The sequence below is a fragment of the Poecile atricapillus genome, chromosome Z (assembly GCF_030490865.1).
Source record: "Poecile atricapillus isolate bPoeAtr1 chromosome Z, bPoeAtr1.hap1, whole genome shotgun sequence".
Taxonomy (NCBI): domain Eukaryota; kingdom Metazoa; phylum Chordata; class Aves; order Passeriformes; family Paridae; genus Poecile; species Poecile atricapillus.
In genome coordinates this window covers 127,282,694-127,303,857 of record NC_081289.1, presented here as the reverse complement: position 1 = coordinate 127,303,857, position 21,164 = coordinate 127,282,694, and the positions used below count along the sequence as shown (strand labels likewise).

The 21,164-nt window shown below is 35.7% G+C and overlaps 1 protein-coding gene across 4 annotated transcripts in view; it reads right to left on the bottom strand.

The window, feature by feature from the left end:
• Positions 1-508: 508 nt before the first annotated feature.
• Positions 509-21,164, bottom strand: part of PDE4D (phosphodiesterase 4D) — a 313,752-nt gene continuing 293,096 nt past the window's right edge. For all 4 annotated transcript variants that reach the window (XM_058864345.1, XM_058864348.1, XM_058864346.1 and 1 more), the window contains 9 exons: positions 17,963-18,056; positions 14,005-14,177; positions 12,944-13,042; positions 12,690-12,854; positions 10,949-11,048; positions 7,076-7,230; positions 6,431-6,553; positions 5,789-5,971; positions 509-5,232 (listed from right to left, as the gene is read on the bottom strand). In XM_058864345.1, coding sequence (XP_058720328.1) covers positions 4,822-5,232; positions 5,789-5,971; positions 6,431-6,553; positions 7,076-7,230; positions 10,949-11,048; positions 12,690-12,854; positions 12,944-13,042; positions 14,005-14,177; positions 17,963-18,056 — 1,503 coding nt within the window. In that variant the 3' untranslated portion in view covers positions 509-4,821. The remainder of the gene's footprint in view (positions 5,233-5,788; positions 5,972-6,430; positions 6,554-7,075; positions 7,231-10,948; positions 11,049-12,689; positions 12,855-12,943; positions 13,043-14,004; positions 14,178-17,962; positions 18,057-21,164) is intronic.

Below are 21,164 nucleotides of genomic sequence, written 5' to 3'. Positions count from 1 at the left end.
TTTAAGATTTGGACTCATGCTAAGACCATATTTCTTTCTCAAAGAAACACTATAGTTTATGAATTTCATTTTTAACAGATTTTTTTTTTTTTTTCCCCATCCATTTGGAACAGAGATTGTGGCAATGTTTAACTGTGGTACACTTTTTTCGGTTTGGTTTGGTTTGGTTATGTTTCTCTGTGGTATCCCAGCATATTGCTCCTTTGGACAATGTTAGACATCTAGTTTCTTTAAAAGCCATTCAATCCAGTGGCATAATTTCCTGAAAACCAAGATTGCATGCCTTTCCATTATAACTACACATCACAAGTTTGTGGATCAGGTTCCTTAAGAAACACCATATTTTATTTTTATTATCCACATTTATTTTTTATTATCCATGAGAAACACTATTCTGACAAAATACAGTAATCAAATTATTCTGGAAATGTGTTTTATCTTAAGCTTTCAAAACGATGGGATGCATGTAAAAAAAGTTAACATTCAAAAAAAAATAAAATACAGTAACTAGGCAGAATCAACACATGCTTTTATTTCCATTGCATATAAAATCTCATATGAAGGTATTGATGTACAGTACTAACCCATAGGCTGTAAGAGAGGCTAAGAAACCAGTGAAAGAATAGCCATGTGCAATGTTCACACAAGTTGCCACTCTCAAGACATCCCCAAAGAAAATACCGAATTAAAACAGTAACAAGAAATTGTTCAGGATTTCTGTTGTTTTAGTGTCCCTTTTAGACCATATAAAACAAAAGCATTCGAATTCCTTTGGGCCAGGGCTGCTAAAATCTACAGTTTGTGTCAAAAAGGAGATTCCATTTTTTTCTTGGAAAAGAATCTCTCCTTTCACGAATAAGTTGCAAGTTACAGGGGCTATGCATCACTGAAAAGGAGAAGAGGTATTTACCTCACTCTGGCAAATTCAGTGATACCAGCTCTGAGTTATTTGGAGCAATGTGACAAGTTAAACAGCAAGAGCTGCTCAGTCCAACCTGCAAACCTAATAGAAGTGTTATTAAAACATCTAACAGTTTACTGCTCTTCTGTAGAGCTAGTGCACTATGCTACACACACCTGCACAAAGCTTTAGCTACACCTATATAAAATGAACTTTGGCTACTTGTAACACTAATATTGGAAAGCATTTCCAAGACTGAAGTTGTATATCCTACTATGGATTCTGCTTATACAGTGATCATTTGTGCTACTAAAGAAGAGACATTACAGACAATTGTAAAAGTGTATGAGTTACACCCTCTTAACTCTGATCATTCCATTTCACAATATGCATTAAAATCAAATGTTTATTAGAGATGCTTTCCAAAGCTGTTTCAGTGCATTTCAGCACTGAAATGCAGCATCAATTATTTATCTTTTTTAGGAACAAAAAATGGCTGCAATAATCCCCAATTACAGGCTGTAAAAAGATATTCAGAGATAATACAATTACATTACCAGAAGTCTGCAAAAGCTTGAACTTCCAGCAGGGTCAAGAATGAAAATTTATTGTAGTATTACACATATTAGCTCGTAAGAGTATCCCCCATCGGTTAGCAACTAAAAATATGGTATAAATGCCCAGCCCCAGCCCCAAGGCTACCTTACTTTTCAAATGCAGCTAAACAAGAAAATATTGTTTAAAGTTAAGGCACAGCCCTGGGACCAAAGACCTGCAGCTTTTTAAATCGATATATCTTTATGTATTTTATACTTTTCTTGAATCTTCCATAAACGAGCTCTGTGGTGACACTGAATATATTACAGGAGAAGAAATGTACAAGGAATATGTATACACAATAGTCATTCTCTCACCAAGAGTTTCCAGATACAGCAACACCACCCTGACAAGGATGATGTTATAATAAGAACTGATAATTTACAATTAACATTACAGTATGTACATTACAATAAATACATGGTTGTAAACAGAGACAAACAAGACTGTATTACAGGTAAGGTCATTTGGTGAGAAAAATGCATGGCACAAAAAAATAAATAACGCATTTGAAAAGAATTGTCAAAGCTTTCTATAAAATCCACTTCATTCAAGTTTTTAAACTTCTGAATGCTATTTGTTCTATCTATATTCTTTCACTATCCTTTTTTTAGTGACACAAAACAATTTAAGAATTTAAATACAGCATTATTGAGTACAGCAACTTGCAAGCTAAAGTGTACTTTTATAAACAAGATGATTTTTCTTTTTTCCTCCCACTCCATATCCACTCACTGCATTTTTTTATGGCAAAAATATTCACAACACATAAAGCCACTTGTAAATTGTATTGTTTTAAAGCAGTGTACAATGCTAAAACACACTTTGGCAAAAGAGGAAAAAAAAGATTGTACAGTGCATTATATCCCCAACTCTAAGAAATGGTATCATTTTCTATGATTTGATTGTCCACATGTACGGGTGGATATCTCACAATATGGTTTTATGTTTATTTACTTTCAATTAGTGCAGAAACAACCTTCCAGGTCCTACTGATTATTCTGGAATTTCTATTGCTTTTCCACTACTGAGGTTCCAGGCACTCTTGGGGGCTGAAAGGACTTTTAGATGGATCAGGTTCAGCAAGAAATGATGAAAAAAAGAAAAAAAAAAAGAATTAAAAAAAAAGTCAAAACATAAAAAAACCCCATGAGTTATCTTCATTCTTTTACTCCTTCTGCATGTTCTGTGCTAAGGCCCTGTGAGTCTAATGGTAAAGAAAATTATGACCTGGATATAGAAGAATGCAAATTTTATTTAAAAGTTGAATGATTAGCCAATTAGAAGTTTCAGGTTTAAAACTGGTTTTTATTATAGACCTCTGTTAATTTAAAAGTACCTGCATTCATATCTGCACATTTGCTACAAAAAAATCCAAAGGGAAAATAATGGCTGCTGCTGTCACCTTTTGTTAAGAAATTACCTTGTCATTTTAACAGAATTTTACAGCATGGGAGTCTGCTAGCCTCCTTAGCTAGCTAGGCAACTATTTCCCATCTTCTACACTCAAAACTACAAACCTAATGAAGAGTAAAGTGGAGGAAATAAAATCTCTTCTTCCATGTGGCCAAACAACTGAAAAATGACAAATATGAAGTCCTACCTCCCTTTAGCTTTCCAAGTTATGGAAGCTTTCAGTACCAATCAAACTGAAAGGTAGGATTCCCTTAGCACAAACTGGATAAAGGATGAAAAGATCTAAGATTGAAACAGTGTGGAGAAAACTGCAACTCTGATGATGCACTGCTCATTTATATAACAATATAAAAAGACAAGACTGGTCTGGCTCTTCTTGCAACAAAGACATGAAAAAATAACACTTATCATTATCTTTATGTCATACACCTCTCAGATTAGCAAATGGTTTAACTAGATAGCTACCCAGATTAAAAGTTACTGGGAGTAATAAACTGGAAATATTACACTAATGTTTTTTTCGTACCAGAACAAATATTTCATACATTGTATTAGTCTGTTCTGATTTAGCAGTCTATAGCTCCCAGACAAAAGCAGTCTGAAAAACCATATTTCAGAGGAACAAATTTTGTTGGAATACCAAAAGAGGTGCTTTTGTAGTGATGACAATTCATTACTCGTTTTACAGGCTCTGGTCCTGTAAATCCTAGTGTTAGAGGTCCCAGTTGGTATCACTGGGACCACTTCTTGCAATAAGACAGAGTTGGCAGGATCAGGCCACTATGAGGGCAAAATCACTATATAAGTCCACTAACACATCTGGGAAAATTGTGATAAAAAAACCAAATAAACACTAAAAGCTATCATACTGACAAAGTTTTATGCAACACAAAAAATATTCATGGAACTCACTAATATATAAAATAATAGACCTTTACAGCTCAATATTACCATGACATTCTAAGGTGCCAAAAAAATATTTAAAAATTCAAAAAAAAAAAAGAAAAAAAAAAAAGAAAAAAAAAAAAAAAAGAGAGAGAGAGAATTAAAGAAAAAACCCCTAGAAGTATTATCCTGTGTAGTACAGATTTTGTACTGAAAACTTGTAAGTTACTCCTTGGAAAAAAATAACCAGTGGCAGATAAAAGTGGTTTTTTTTAAATATAATACCTTGGTATATTTAATAAAAGTAAGCTCTAAAAAAGATCTCTCTCGCATATTATACAAAATGGAGAGGTTAGTGCAACCCACTGGGTCACATTTTTTTCAGTCATGTCTCAGAAGATTAGAAATTAGAAAATTATGCAATTTTCACAGCTTATCTTCATGTTGATAACAGAACCCATTTGTGTCCCATCATTTTTGTGAATTTGTTTTTCAGTCGGAACCTCAATATTTTTTCTTTCTGTTTCCTGCAAAGACGAACATTATCCAATATCTTACAATACAATACAAGAATTCAAAAACTATCAAAGCATACCAACATTCATTTGGCAGGTGGTACTCCTCTGAAAGCATTTGCTGTATTCAGTGGAATCTGCCAAATAGAGATCTCATTGAAATGTAATTTATGGATGCTCTCCCCCTGCTTTCTGACACCACGGAGGTGAAAATTCTGGTTACAATATTCCTGAGTGCCAAACTGAGTCATCAACTTCAGTTTTGATCAACAATCATCCTGGCAGATAACACCAAGTTCTGACCACGTTGTTGTAGTAATTTGGAAATCATTACCTACATTTAAAAAAAAACAACCCCCCCCAAAAGAAAGTGAAATTTCCCCAGCTCTACCCCCCACAAAAAACAAAACAAAACAAACAAACAAAAAACCAAAACAAAACAAAACTAAACAGAGAAGAGGAAAAGAAAGAGAGAGAGCAAGAGAGAAAGATACTGTGTTTTCATTGTTATGTGTCAGGAGAATGTTCTTCTACCACACAAGGCTCTGCTGCTTGGTTATCCTCCTCTTCCACTTCCCCTACTTGCTCATCTAGAGGAATTTCAGTGGATTCTGAATCCTGGGTACAAAGAGTCTTGGAGTCACTGAAGCTGGCATCTTCTTCCACTTGACTTCCACTGTCTTTTTCAGTGTCTGACTCCCCATCTTCCTCCAGTGTTAGCTCAAACTGGAATTTTTCAGTTTGACCCTGCTTTCCCACTTCCTTTTCTTCAGGTGCAGGAGAGGGACTTCGAGGGATTGTGCTCTGGTACCATTCTCGATTGTCCTCCAGTGTATCTAAGATATCCTGGGCATCCGGATGAACGAGATCTGCCCATGTCTCCCACAGAGGATGAACAATGTAATCTATAAAACCCACCTGTTTCAAATAATACAAGAACATGATTATTCACAGAGAAATGAGTAAGTCATGCGAAGTACGAGGAATTTAACACTAGAAAAGGACACAGGATACATTACCCTTAAATGTGGCTGAAAGGAAACCATACTAGTTTACATAATAGATAAGGTCTCTTACTTTTCAAAAGTCTGATTCTGGATATTGGATAAGGGCATAGAATGGGATTTGTTTTCAAGTGAACTGCTCATTCCAAACAATTCCACTGCATCTAGTGAGCCACATGCCTGCTTGATATTTAATTCTGTTTTTGAAGGAAACCCCAATGTACAATAATCTCTTTTGGCATGTATGCTGCTTTTCAAGTCAGGATAGTAATGGAATCCCTTCAGCAAACATACTGCCATGCACTATGTTTTCATAGTAAAAGTCTCATTTGCCTCACTTACTACTGAGGAGCTGAATTAATCAACTCAAGGGGAAGAAAAGGAAAAAGTTCAATCAGAAATCATTCCAGACATAACTATGTACCATCCTTTTCTTCTAAAAGATTTAACTACCTTATCAAATCAGTTACCTGTGACTTTTCTACAGATGCATTGTGCTTATCACACATGGGACTTATCTCCATTCCCCTCTCTCTTTCCCGGTCTCCCTGACGGAAAAATTCCTCCATTATTCTGTCTGTCCATTGGCGGTAGAGATGGAGTGGCTTGGTAGGGTTGCTCAGATCTGCACAGTGCACCATGTTCTGAAGAACCTAGAACAGATTGAACACCTGTGGTGTTATTACATTGAAGAAAAGCAGCTCTTTTTTTTCTTTACATTTCTGGTGACTGTAAAACAAAAGCTTGAAAATACATGTAATGCAAGATTTATTCCAAACAGCCAAAACTTAAGTGCTTGTGTTCTTCTCAGACTTGCGGTAAGAGCCAGGAACTATGTGGCTTCTGCTACTATAACGGTCACAAAATCCTTGTGAGAAAAGGAATTTTAACAATTCGAAGGGAAGGCCAAAGCCTCATTTAGCCCTGAACTACCCTAGCACTTTGTTAGTCTCCCAGAGAGTCACTCAGACCATGTCACTTAGACCTGGGAGGAAACAGAGGGAAGCAGCGAATCATGGTGTGAAAGAGACAGATCAAATCCATGCTGAAGAATGAGGATGACAATGTTTATATGGAATACAAATGATCATCTTCAGAAATCATTTCCTTACCTGAATCCTGTCTGAATAGTTATCAAGAAGCAGGACACCAGAACTGGTCACTTTTTTAGTTTCAACCATAGTTTTTAAATCAGCCAGTAAATTCATATGCTTAGACATATCTGTTGCAAGTACCTAGAAAAAAAACAAACAAAAAATGAACACTATGGAAATGGTACTACTGGAGTTTCTTTGAAAAATAATTAAACGTATAAATCAACAGTTTTGGAAGGAATCCATAGTTTCTATGTCTGAATACATGATATAGGTATGAGTCCTGTAGGTTCAAAATAGAACATTCTCATATTACTTATTTTAAGAATATGAAAAAATCATTGTTCAGCATTGTTCAGAATGGACTGATCAGCTCAAATTCATTATTAATTCAGTAGCAAATTTCTAACTGTGATGGTAGAATGGCATACATGTCAGTACAAAACCAGCTTGAGGAAGAATTGTATACTTTCTAGAAATGTTATTGGAAGTTATTGAATCTTAAAAGAATCCACTATTCATGTTTGGGTAAGACATGACAAAACTTCAAACTTCCACTTCATTGTTTATGGGCTGGATAACATGTAAATGTTATCATAAAATGCTTCTGTGCTTTATTATTCAATGTACTAGCTCTATGGAAGAAGGAGTCTCAAAACTCACAATGTCAATGACCATTTTCCTCAATGACTGTCTCTGTTTTTTGGTCAAATTTTGGAAAATGTCACAATTTTCTTCCTGTAGCAGCTTGAAACCCACAGCTAAGTGATGATTCTCCAGTACTGATGAGTCATTGTACATCAAGGCGAGTTCAGAATCTGCAATAACAATTGCCGGGCAGAATGTTACTTAAGCCTATGCTTTTACCACATCCCTTAAGGTCTTTTTCAAATTCATTACATGCATAACAAGATTTACAGATAAACTTTTAATAACAGCCCTGAAAGTTACAGAATTATTGACTGAATATCTTACTAGGTCAAGGCAAAGTATGTTGAGCAAAACAAAGAAAAGGCTTTGCAATGATGCATGTACACACGTGGCAAATTCAAAAAAATACAAGAAAGGTGATTTTCAGAATAAGTTTTTTATATCTGCTTGAGGTAACTTAGAAAATACTGTATGCATAATATATGCATAAACACACCTCAACTAAATCACACTCCAATGCGGTGTCTTTTTCATGCTTCTCTCCATCCTAAATTTCTAAAACACCTAAAATTCTATTGTTTAAAAATTTCCAGCTTTTCAGCACTTTGACCTGGGAATACTCTGCTGAGGCTTTTCTGCAGGTCTGCTGCAGAGCACACGCTTCTTGGTTTTCAAATCATGTCCTTCTGCAGTTATCTAAGACGCTCAGATGCCCAGTGAACTAGGCGTACAGTCACTAGTCCATGACAACTGAGGACTGGTAGGATGGTAACAGCTACGCTTCTGTCTTTCTCGTGTAATGTCACATGGTGTGAAACTGCAGGCAGTGGTTTGTGTTTGATACACCTGCTGCCTTGTGTTTGAGTGTGGTCAGCCCCTGATGCTGTCTGTAATGCTGTCTTGACCAATGGAGTTATCCTCACCTAAGTCACCCCATATGGCCGTGAGAGAAACACACACTTTTCCAGCCATGCTTGTGCTAAGGCTCACCTGTAAGGTCAGCTTAGACCTGCTGAACAGACAGCTCTGAAAAATCGAAGCAGTTATGGAACTTTCTGCACAGCTTTAGCTTTAACCCAGGAACTCTGCACAGTCAGCTTGCATATGCTTTGAGATAGAACTTGTAAATAAACCTATCACAAAGAAAACTCAAATAATTTTAAGCTATCATACTTTTCATGTGCTATATTAACTTCTATTTATTACAGCTGTTCTAGCCTAAGTCTAGACACATATCAGTCTATTCCACTCTTTGTCCTCTTTTCTTCTTTTACAGCAGATATGTTTTAAAATGCCTCTGGTTTAATGGGAGACCTCTAAAAGCTTTGATCTTCAGGTTTCATTAATCTCATTATCTATTCTCCTGCTGTCTTCCTCTCCTGTCTTGAATAAATCAATCTGTTGAATCAGGAAAGCCTTCCTCTGCCTTTCCTTCTCCCAAAGGCAGCAAAACCTTTGGGAACAACAGAAGTAGAAAGAATGCAAGTTTGTAAAATGATCTATCTTTCTCAGAACACATACAAAGCTTGCATACCTGTCTTTCCTATGCAGAAAACAGGCACTAGTTTATTTTCCTTTCAAACAGCCTTCTGATTCACTGCAACTGCAAAATACTCCACATTGCTAAAATACTTCGGAAGAGCTAGAGCTATTGACACTGATAAAATGCACTCAACTTCAAAATGGATGTAAAAATGGAAGAAAGTTCCCCCTTGGTAATCTGGGTTAAATATTATAAGATTCAAGAATATTTTTCTGCAAGGACAGAGTTACAGTGGTAAAATAAGAATCTCCTCTGATGCCAAAACACTTCATATTTGTTTGTTCTTTAACAGCAGGCAAGAGGGATCAGTTTAGGTGACAAGTCTGTAATAGACTTTAAATAGGAATAGAACAGAAAAATCCCAAGACTTATTGTAAAAATATAAGATGAAAATATTGCAAATATGTACATACTTTAAGTAACTAAGTCAATAATGTTTTTTTTAAATGCATTCTTATATTTAGTGAAATGTAAACTTCTTATATTTAGTGAAATATATATTTAGTAAAATCTTAATACATTGTTTGGTTCACTGGAAAAACAAAATTAGATGGAAGTGAATTATCTTCTAGAGATTAGGAGAATTTCTGATTTGAGAAACACGCATTAAATTCTCTTTTTCTGTCTCCGTCCTTGCAGTTTATTCCTTGTACACAGAACAATTTAAAAGAAACAAAATCTCTTTGCTTCTTTCAGCCTTGCAACAGCAGTTTCAATTAGTGTTGTTATTTGACTGGCACATAAGCCTCCTTTATCAAAAGCTGAATGGAGAAACACATGATATATTTTCTGAGCTGGTAATTATGAACATGTGTATGACTCCTACATTAGCTGAATTTCAATCTATCTAACTAGAAGTAAAAGCTTTATGCACCACTACTTCTCCCTTCAACTAAGTCAACCCTCTTAAACCTGAACAATACATATATTTCCTCATAGAACCTTAGAGCCATCAATATAAACTGGTACTCTATTTCTGACTTAACAAGCAAAAAAAAGGCCTTACTTACATATGCCCACTCTTAAGAATTCAGGTATTATCAACAATTTTTTACACCAAGTTTGATTCACTCTCTGCCTGTATTGCACTGCTGAATTGTACAGGTCCCCAGTAAGGCACAAAAAATCCAGTCAATCTTAATCCTCTTCCATGTGGATGAGTCATCAAATTTAATTTTATTATAGGGTGGCCCTTAGGCCATTGAGACAAAGAAAACAAAGTGCAGGCTAAACAGAAGTGCATGTCTTATTTGAATATACAGCAGCAATGAGTCAGAGGAGGAGCTTCCTTCTTCAAATTCTACTGCTGATTTGAGGTCATTCTATTTTAACATTGTGAAATAGATTCACCCATATGCAGAAGTGACAGTATCTATAAATGTGCAACCAGATGGGTCAAATACACAGCACCGGGTATGCTTCCATTTCTGTTGCTTTTTCTTCTTCTATGCTTGGAATATTAGTATTATTTAAGCCCTGTACTTCTGGGTCACTTACCATAAAAGGAGAAGTTGTGAGAGAGCAGAAGAAATAACATAGTATGATGGAACTTGTGCTGACCTATGAAGTGCTATCCACTGATAATAGCGCCATAAGTCAACAAAACCCAAGCAGGTTGCCACTGGGACAACAAACCATTGAGTAAATATGTCATGATCAGGTTCAATAAAGTTAACAGTGTTTTTCTTTCAGTAGATGAATAAGGAATGGATAGAGGTTCAGCAATTTTGCAGACAACAGTCTTGAGGAATGCCAAAGTACACTGGGTTTCAAATTTAGAGATGACAATGGGGTCAGAAAAAAATGAACAGGTTTATCATAGTTTCAGAAACATGGACAGGGAATTCAGTCTACAAGGCATGAGAGATCAAAAGCCAAGAACAGGATCCGGGAAGAGATTGTCCTGACTATGTTTGCTAAAAAGAAACTTGTTTTTCTGCTTTCTGAATTTCTAACCTTGGTCATGTCGTACATTTCCAGTATAAACACATAAACTCTTGTCTTGTTGTTTGTTCAGTTTTTTTGAATCTTGCTTCATTCTCTTCCTAAAACTTTATCTATTTAATGTAAATCAACTGTATTTCCAGGAGAGACAACATGCAATACATTGAAACAATGCCAGGTTTATAGTTCATACCTTAGTAATTCTTGCTAGAGTGTACTATGTAAGTTATTTCTAAGGTTACAAAAACTGCAAAGTAATATCAGGTTTTAAAAATAAACATGTATGTATTTATTGAGAAAAAACTAGAAGCAAGCAAGGAATGAACTGTGTATTTTTCAGTTGCTATGTGCAGACCTCACAACAAATTTTTGAGAAAACCACTAAACATCAAACTTACTTGTGTTGATAAGAAACTGGTTTGAAACCCCAGGATGATCTACATCATGTATTGCACTGGCAAAAATTGCTGCAAGAATCTCCAAATCAGTGAATACCGCCTAGAATATAATGAAAGAGAAATGACAATTACCAACCAGTGAAAAAGTGTTTTCAATAAAAAGGACTCTACTTTGAATCTGGATGTGAACAAACAAAACACATTTGAAATATACCATGATCTCTAGAGACTTTACACACAAGCTATCAAACCCTTTGTGAAATCATTATGTAGAATTTCATAAATATTTCAAGTTTGGCCAAAATAAACTGATTTGTACTTCATACAGAGAGCATCACTAAATTCTGTCACTGCTGAAGTATTTTCAGCTTCAGTCTGTAAATAAATCCACCTTTATTAGACAATTAAATACAGGTTTCTAACTTACAGCACAAGATAAAGTTAAATATTTCACCTTGACTCCTGTGTATTGTCCAGTACTTGAAAGATGCAAATCTCCTACATAATGCTAAAGGAAATAGTGACAGACTACACAAATCTCACTTAGCATTTACTGATTTTCCACTTGTATGAGATTATTTGGATGATAGGAAAAGAGGACTGCAATGGACTTGGAATGTCACTGAGCCCAGTGCCCTGTTGTCAGAAGCACCCACAAGATGCAAATGCTTTCAAAACTGATCAAGAACGGCTCAGAAGTGCACAGACCAGCAGTGGCACTGGGCAGACATTGCCATTTCACTGGCTAAAGCTCTGCTGAGAAGAAGGCCATGGAAAAAAAAAACCCTGATCTATAAAAAAACCCCAAAATTTTACTGATGACTAGTTTAGCTGTGTGGTGAAGCCAGTGGTGTTTTAAGAACATTATCTGATCTTTCTTCTTGAGAGAAAGAAAATTTTTCTCAAGAGATTTCCAAGTCTTTGAGAATCCAAACTTTCCATCAGTCTCAAAGTCCACTCTTTTTAAGAAGAAGGTAGAACAGGTATATTCAGTAACATGAAATATTGACCATTAAAGGAAAGAGTCAAAATGCAGCCCTTTTTGAAAATGAAGGTAAATCCTTTTAAACTAATGCAATTTCTACTGCTTTTTTTTAAACCATTTTCTGGGATATATCATTGTTTGCTATGTTAAGACCTGAACTGTGCTTAAAAGAGGGAAAATCTCCAAGTTTCACATCCTTTTACTTCAGATATTTAAGAACTTTCAAGAAGATAATTGCTACAGAAAGAACAGATTAATTTTTTCCGATTTTTGAAATATTTATGGGGTGAGAGGGTGGTCGGGGGGGTAAAAAAAAGAGATAGTCCAGTGAAATTTAGTACATGTTCCAATCTGTCTTAGAAATAAATACAAAAGTAGCCTTTCTGGATCAGAATAAACTTTCCTAAGAAATCCCATTTACTGTGGTTAGAAAGAGTACCACATGGGAAATCACTACAGAACAGGATGTATAAATAATAAGATGGTGGAAACAAGATATGCATTGTGTTACAGTGAAAAGGGTTATGACAGCAAAAAATCTGCACGATATAAAATGAAAAGATGTGGTATTTTCTGCACAATATTTACATGTAACTTTGATCCCCACAAAAATGAAAGAATAGAATTCATTAATGAAATGTTAAGATTTATTTTAAAAACATGGCAGAAACTAAGATCTTTAATATTTAGTTCAGAAGACTCTCAGTGTATCCTCTTCTCTCACAACTGCCCCTTCTTTTCCTCAATGTAGTTTACCTCTAATGCTGGGGTTGATAGTAGGACATGGGTAGATTGAACAACATCTGCAGCATGTATGTTATTGTGGTATGCCACATCTGCATGGTAATGGTCTTCCAGGGTCATCAAGTAAGTTATTAAAGTATCTACTGGAATCTTAAAAGTTTTTAACAAGTCCCGCTCCTATAAAAGTAAAGGAAAACCAATTAGATTTCAAAGCACAGAACAGTCTCCAAGATAAGGAAAAAAGCAGCATGACTGCTCCTACTTGCCTGAAAAATAGTGTGCATGATGACAGTCAGAGGTCTGTTTCCAGATAACTCTGCTACTCTGAAGACCTGAAGGCCCCACTTGTTCAAATCTTCAAGTTCCTAGAAGAGAATCAAGCAATGAACAGATTGAAACTTAACACAAAAAATCCTGTAATTTTTGAGAGAAGCAATTATAGAGGACTCATTCATACCTGGGCACTGTGCAAGTTATATGCTAAACTTTGCAAGGTCTGAACTCTAAAATCTGCACCTGCTACTAATCTTGCAATATTGGAATTTACATCTACCCATTCTTCAGATTTTACTCATCTAAGCAGGAAAGACTGTCTCTTAAGTGGATTGCTCCACAGGGAAAAATTCTACAGTATCTCGAACGAGTTTAACTGAAACACTTTGCTATCTCACTGTCTGTTGACAACGAAGTTCAGGGAGGAGAAAACCTCCAGAGATGCTGTGATTCTGCTGCTCTCTCCCTGGTTCTCAGAAACACTCTTCAAATAAGATTCCTGAAAATGTTGGGATAGGCATATTTTAAAATGCAAAACTCAGCCAAAATTCCCTTTATACCAATTTTCTGTTATTACCAAGTAGTTGGCTGCTGGTAAAGAAAATAATAAGAAATTTCATTAAAAAATAAGAGAAAGGATGTACATAAAATGATACAGCTAAAAATAGGATGGGTTGCTCTAATACAATGTACCTTTGTGCATTTTTAAAAAATAAGGTAGCTATCAATACATTTTAATTCCTGTGACATTATGTAATACTTTTACTCCTCAATTTTCAGATACTGTTTATGAATAGGCAGCTTTCTTAATGAATACACAAATGCTAATTTACATTCTGTCTCTAGATGAAATTGTCTTCTTGTTGAAATTAACCCTTATGATCTGATTCAGATTTAACTTGCTATTCTTCCACTCCAACGAGTTTGGATTATTTCAAGTGATAACAATGCTTGCTGCTGCAGCTTGAAATCGATGTATATAAGCAGAGGATGGAATAATTCTGAAAAGTCCACACTCTGTTTATATAAATTCAAGGATATATATATTTTCTACCTTGGCAAGGACGTCTTCTTGGTCTGTTTTAACTCCAAACCTGGGAATACTGGAATTAGTTAGGCTGGAGCTGTGCATGAGTTTTTTGACTCCACTGATCTGGGACATTGGCCTCTTCTTTTTCTCTTTCTCTTTCTGTGTTGGAGAAGGGATTTCAACTTCGTGTTGCTTGTCTTCAAAAAAAATGAATAAAAAGAAAATAATTAATAAAATAATTATAAATATTATAAAATTCACTGTTGAGTTGCACCTTGTGGACTTTTAAATTGTTAGAAAAATTTGTTTTAAGATTTTGCAACAGATTCATTCTATCAAGATCACTAAACCCATGAAGAGTTAAATATAGACTTACACTTCAGTACAAGAAGATCTCTTTTACTCAAATTGCCTCATTATTTCTGAATTGGCTTTAAAAGCAACTTGTGACTGTCTGATTACCACTTCTGCCATATCCCTAGTTCTGTAGAAAGGGTCAATCATCTCAGTATAAAAACGTTATTACAACCGCACAGGAATACATTTTGCAAGAAAAAATAACTTTGTCTCTTTTATTCAGGACAAACGTTCTCTGAAACTATATTTCAAAAACTGTCCATGTCCATCCTCACGTAAACCTTTAGAAAACTTTTTCAGGACTCAGAAGGATTTATTACTTGTGGACTGGTCCTGTCTGCTAAGACTGTACAACTTGGAAAGCCTTTTGCCAGCCACATCTACAAGTACTTTGGGCTGCTGGCAGTTCATGCCACCAATGCTATGTTTCTGCCCTTCCCAAATAGAGTCAATGATAAAGACAAAACCAGTGCTTTGTTAACCTTTAAGTTTTGCTGTGGGCTTTTGCCTCCATAGCAGTATCACCAGCATCACTTGACAAAATTTATCTAGGTATGTGCCAGCAAAACTTCAGACAATAATTAAACTGAGAGTAAAGTATGTTTAGGCAACTGCCAAATGATTGCTGCAAAACCAGTGTGGGGTTGTGGAGCATTGCAAACATCAGCCCCAAAGAAACTCATGTTAGTACAGTGAAGGGCTTTTCTGACAAAACCACTAGGAACATGAATTATTTTTTGTTCCTTTTATTCATACTGTATTTCAATCTAGAGTTGAATAACTCCCTTCAAATTATCTCTTTTTTTTTCTGCTGAAATTTACCTCTACCTTTTCTATATTCCTCAAGGAATATACCAGTAAAACCAAAAAAATCCAGAAAAGATATGTGCTTCTGACATACGAGATGATCCAAAACAGCTAAATAACACCTAAACCAAAATAAAATTTGGAAAGAAAGTAAGCAAAATTGGGATTTAAATTTAAAAAAAAAAAAGTGTGTTTTTTCCTTTCTGCAATACTCATTTCCAATACAGACTTTGAAACCAGATGAGGTTGATATGTCCATTTCTAATTACCAGCTTGTTATATGTTTACTTCTTAACATCCTTTTCTCTTTATTTTTTTTTTTTTTTTTAATTGTCCTTTGGCAGATACATTTAATGGACACCTCAAATTCCGAACAAATCACAATGAAGAAGAGATGTTGGAAATGTCACCAGGTAGCAGCCTGCAGGACTGAGTCCCCCGACTACCCCATCATATTTCACCACCCCCCTTGTAAGGAGAAAAAGGGGAGGCAGAGTATGGCTGCCCTTGTCTGGTGCAAACTGACAGCAGATGAGGAGCTGTTACTTCTGCTTGTGCTTTGATGTTTATGGTTTCAGTCATATGCACAAAGTTTAGACCCATCAAACAGAGGTTCTTAAGCTGAGCTGTCAGACTAACTGAAGTGAAATGAAGTGTCTGTCTGAATGACTTTAGATCTCCAGAGGAACTCTGTGGGACTGCCTCTGCTTTTCTAACTTTGAGCACACAGGGCTGTGCCCATCTGAACATCCAGAAAAGACAGCTTGCCATTTTGACCCTGTCTATGCTATGCTCATTGACAGGTTCTCAAACATTTTCCATTCATAGAAAACAGTTAATGACACTGAAAAATAAAAACATTGCATATTTTTATATGCAGTCTAGGACCCTTATGTCTTATACACAGATTATATTTCTTGTCATTATAAACAACTCCAAACATTCATATACCCCTAAAGGAAAACAGTTTGGTTTTGGTTTTGGTGTTTGTGTGTTTGTTTGTTTGTTTTAAATAAGAACTGAAAACCCTGTTTTCTCATGACATCTTCCCAACTTACAAGTGTGAGACAGTTTGTAGATGTTGAGAAAATAAGTTATGTATTAAAAAAAAATAAATAATAAACTCATTAAATATTTCCAGGGAGAGAAAGTTTTCTATTTACATAGATGTTCAGAACCGATGGACTTAGACTGCATATTTTGAAAATATTTAAGTAATACCTCTGTAAATGAGGTGTCTCCACTGTTGTGCTGCACTTATACTACAATTTTAAATATCTAGTTTTTCATGCAGACAGAAAAAAGTACCTATGGTCCAGTAAATTAGAAGTGTTTGCCTTTCCACCCTCTTTCTGCTCAAGACTGAGATCTCATGCAAAAGGCTGACGGATGCATTTCTTTACCCTGTCAAAGAAAGTCTTAAGCTCTCAAGAGAAAGCAAGCAGAAGCTGGCATCTCAGTCTCCACAGCCTAAGTGGGTCATCCTTTCAGGCAACTGCACACTGTGGTTTTCAGGGCATCTGAAGCTGGGCAATATTGCTTGTGCATGACAGAGGCTTATCCCTCTCCCACTGTCTGAAACCCCGCTGAGCTACAGCAGTTGGCACACTACTGCAACTGTGGGCCAGCTGAACAGACACATTCAGACATCCATTTTGGACAGGGTGACAGGACAAAATGTACTTTACAGAAACCCCACTTCTTCCAAAAAAGCCACAAAAAGCACCAGCTACAGTATCTCACACAGAATAAGACAGATCTTAACATGTATGACTGTATCACTTTTTAAAGTACTTGTTATCGTAATTCAGATGTATTTGACTGTGCCTCTCTTGTTACAACAACTTTATGAACCAACGGTATCTTGCTCAAAACATGTTTTGAGATTGCTATATCATGTCCAAATATCTTTATTTTCATGTTCAAAATCAACAATATGGAATGAAGTTTTCCTGATTTTCACAAATTTTAGGAAAAAAAAGAAAAGCCATGTTAAAGGAACTATATTCTTTGCAATATTGTGTTGGGCTTTTGTTAATGCTCACATCCCAGCATGCCAAGATCTTGACCTGCAAAAATCTTCCTGGAAAAAACCAATTCAGATGTTTATTTAGTCACATGCACCTAACTGTGCATGTGCAGGCAGGGAATACCAAAATATCTTAACTGCATGCTGTGAGATTTCATGAGGTTACTTGTGCTTATGTGCTTCTATCACACTGAAACCTCTTCAGTAATTCTGGTAGGAAATCTACCTAATGGTAAAATTCTCTTTAATATATTAATATATATAACTGTTTATACATATGTATAAATATATATAAAGATATATAAAGATATAAATATATATATGTGTGTGTGTATATATGTGTATATATATATAATTACCACTCTGAGGTTAGCCCAGTCGGTTAGTGCAGGGTTGTAGGTTTGAGCTTTGTATGGGCTATTTATTTAAGAGTTGGACTTGATGATCCTTGTGAGTCCCTTCCAGCTCAGAATATTCTGTGAATCTCTGTGATTCTCTATAATTAATTATATAAATTTCTTAGTATTGTAGCAATATAGTAGTTAGAATATGTACATGAATATTTATCTGTAATTACACACACAGAGAAATCGCAAACACAAATTAATTGAGCTGTGAGGAAATGGCTCTAACCTGATCTCTCTGCGCACATGCTGACAACAATATGCTAAATGCAGTTTCTGAAAGTAGAAATTAATATGGAAAGCCACTTGCTTTTAGCCTCTAACATAACCCAGAGAGATATAAAAACCCCCAAAAGGCAAAAAAATTAACCCTTTATAGTCTTACCTAGGAAAGTGTTTGATATATATTCTGAGACCTGATTGCCTGACCGGCTCATTTCAGAGAGATGGGTCAGCTCACGGTTGAGCATTCTTTTAAACTGGAAAAGAAAACAAAAAAAAATGTATGGTTAGTTACATCAAGATAAATTTTAGTTAGGATAAGAAAACGCAATCACTTTATAGCTGGGGAAAGAACATGTCATTAAGAATATGTACTAAACACAACTGTGAAAGCAGAAATCACATATACAAATGATCTACCAACTTATTCATGTATTGGGCAATGTCATTCTCAACCTTCTAAAATACACCACAGTGATTCAATGACTAAGGTACAGTGTCCTACTAGTAACTGAAAACTCTAAGGCATTTGCACATACACAAGTTACAATACTGTCTTCCCAATTTATCAATTTTAATTTGGAAAGTAAATACAAATGTATTTATATAGAAGTTGTTCTCTACTAGTTTTCTCACAAGATTTGTAAATTAATCTGTTTTTGCATTTTTTGCAATACATTTGGTAACATTTCAAGTCTATCTTACTTCTCATCATTAATCTACTCAAAATTATTTGATAGCATTACTCCAAACAATCTAAATATGCAACTGATTTCATATTAGCCAATATGAAAAGAGGTAGGTTTCGTTGTCTCTGACCTAAAACTATTATATTCAACCAGTCCAATGACTTGACCATTCCACTGTCTCAGAAAACTGCAAGCATCTCCAAGAAACATTGGGATAGAAAATACCCATCTGTGGAAACACCCTCTGTTTCCCTTTTAGCTAGCAATTCACTCTAGTCACTCTACAGGATAGAAGCAGATACTACTATTTCATGAAATGTATAATTAATTTTACACATCACTGAACCTTCCTTGATTCCTTCTAGACTCCAGGGTGAAATGATATCCTGTGTTATTATGCTTGACAGGTTAATTGCATAATACAGATCTCACTGTCTTAGATGCATTTTCATTGACTATAGCTCTACCTTGATATTACCAACAAACAGAAGGCAGCATTACTTACTAACAATTCAAACAACTCGTGCCAATGAAAATTAGCATGCATCTGTCACTATTGAATTTTGCCTCCTGTTGAGCCATCCTTTCATTTTGTTGTTAGATTTCTCAGTCATCTTTTCTCTTAACAAAGCCAAATGATTGTGCCACTTTCAGAATCACATTTTACCTTCTTTATGCCATCATGACTATCTGTTATATCAAGAAATAGCTTACCCTTAGAGTATACACATGTAAACATTCCTCTATGTTGAAAACTGGTAATTGATTATTTTTTCTTGTTCAAAGGAGGCAAACCACTGTAGTAAATATTAACCATCCCATTTTCATCCCACTGGAATCATCAAAGCTATTTCTTCAAAGTGGTCTTGCATAGTGAAAGGTGTTATTTTCTTCACAATATCTTTGTAAGCCACCAATTACCACATTGCTCACAATGTGCCTGATAAAATTACCTTTAATAAAACATTCTAACCATTAGCCACTGCATTTTCCTGCCATCTTTACATGTCATCAGCTCAGGAAGTTCCACAGCTATGAAGACTGAATCCTACTTTAGTCACAAGCCAAAGGCTTGGCTTTTATCTCAGATATATCCATGTGTTAGGAAGTGCTCAACACATGTCTGAAAATTAGAACCATACTGCAAATGCAGCTATACCTACTATGAGAACTAAACAGCTATGCATTCTAGACAAAACCAGTCTCAACCTCTTTAGCAATGTCTAATGTTTGTCACCAATGTCAGATGTTGAAAAATCAAGCCACGTTTACAAAGCAGTAAAACGACTGGTCGAAAAATCCCAAGATCTTTTTTTAGAAGTCTGTCTTTAAACTTTTAAATACTTCAGACACTTATGTCATGCTTACACACTTTTTCTTCTGTTCCCACAAAAGGTGAGAAACTAATATATAAGACAAAAACTGAAGAAGCCATGGAATAGCTTGTGTCCAGATGGCATCCAGAGGCTGCAGCTTCAAATCAAATACTGTGGATAGGAATCTTAATAAAATGTCGTGAGTTGACAAAACCACTTTAACTTCCAGGCATGTCATCAGTTTATCCATTATTACTTCAATATTCTCTCTTCCTTAGTTTAATTAGCTAGTTCACTGGATCCTAACTTCAATAGATCCTCATCTGCTTGGTTGTTTCCTAGTAAACCCTTCTACCTAATGCCCAACTTGGTGATGCTGTTTTTGCTGCAGAAAAACACCAATAGTGTCATGTTCCACACTGTGGAAAAAAAGACCATCTAGCCACCACTGGCTGGTACTCCTCAGGAAGTCTTCTTAAAAGTTTCCCAGCTTTGAAAGAGGAACAAATCAGTGTTTGCAGCTACCTGACACAGGAAATAGGCAGGATCCCACCCCCCCAAACAATAAATTAAACTGCAGGAAGTGGGTAGAGATCTTTGTTATTGAATACTGGGAATCATCTTACAGAACTTAGGGAGCACATGTTGTCTAAGAAGTTTCTGCTCAGTGTTTGTTGCATGAATATCCACAACAAATGGAAGGCACATAACAGTCTTTCCTAATGCAATGTTCCCCACTAGTCTGATGCAAACCCTCATCTTCCCACCTCCCAACACCCCCCCAAGTCAGTAGAACATGAAAACTCAACCATCTGCATGAGAACTGCAGAACAGTCTATGTTACTGCTGAACAAGGGTGTAAAGTAAAACAAGTCCCTCAACCTCTGCAAAGGCCTTCCTGCTGAGAGCAAATTCAATTGGAATTGCCTTTGGCTTTGAAGAACTGTAGCTGCATGATTCCCTCATAACTCTTTCACATGTTGCCGATGCCACAGAAGCAAAACTTTAATTGACATTTAGTTTGAAAACTTATGGACTAAGCATGAGTTTAGAGGGCTGTTTTGATTTTCTAATTATCTGACAAAGCCTTACAACTGCCATTGCCATTGAATCAGAGGAAGCTGAAGACCATATGCAGACAGCAGCTTCTGAAGTAGAACAATAATGCTCTTTGAGAAGAAAAAATTTAAAAAGTCAAACAAGAGACAAATAGTAATCAAGGTATTCAGGCATTTTTTTGTTTATACTGTTTCACTGTATCTGTACATTGCTCATTCCCCATATGTTTAATAACTTGCCTTTTGAGGAAAAAAAACCTTTTTCTAAGAAAAAACCAATCAAAACAGCAAAACCAAATTGA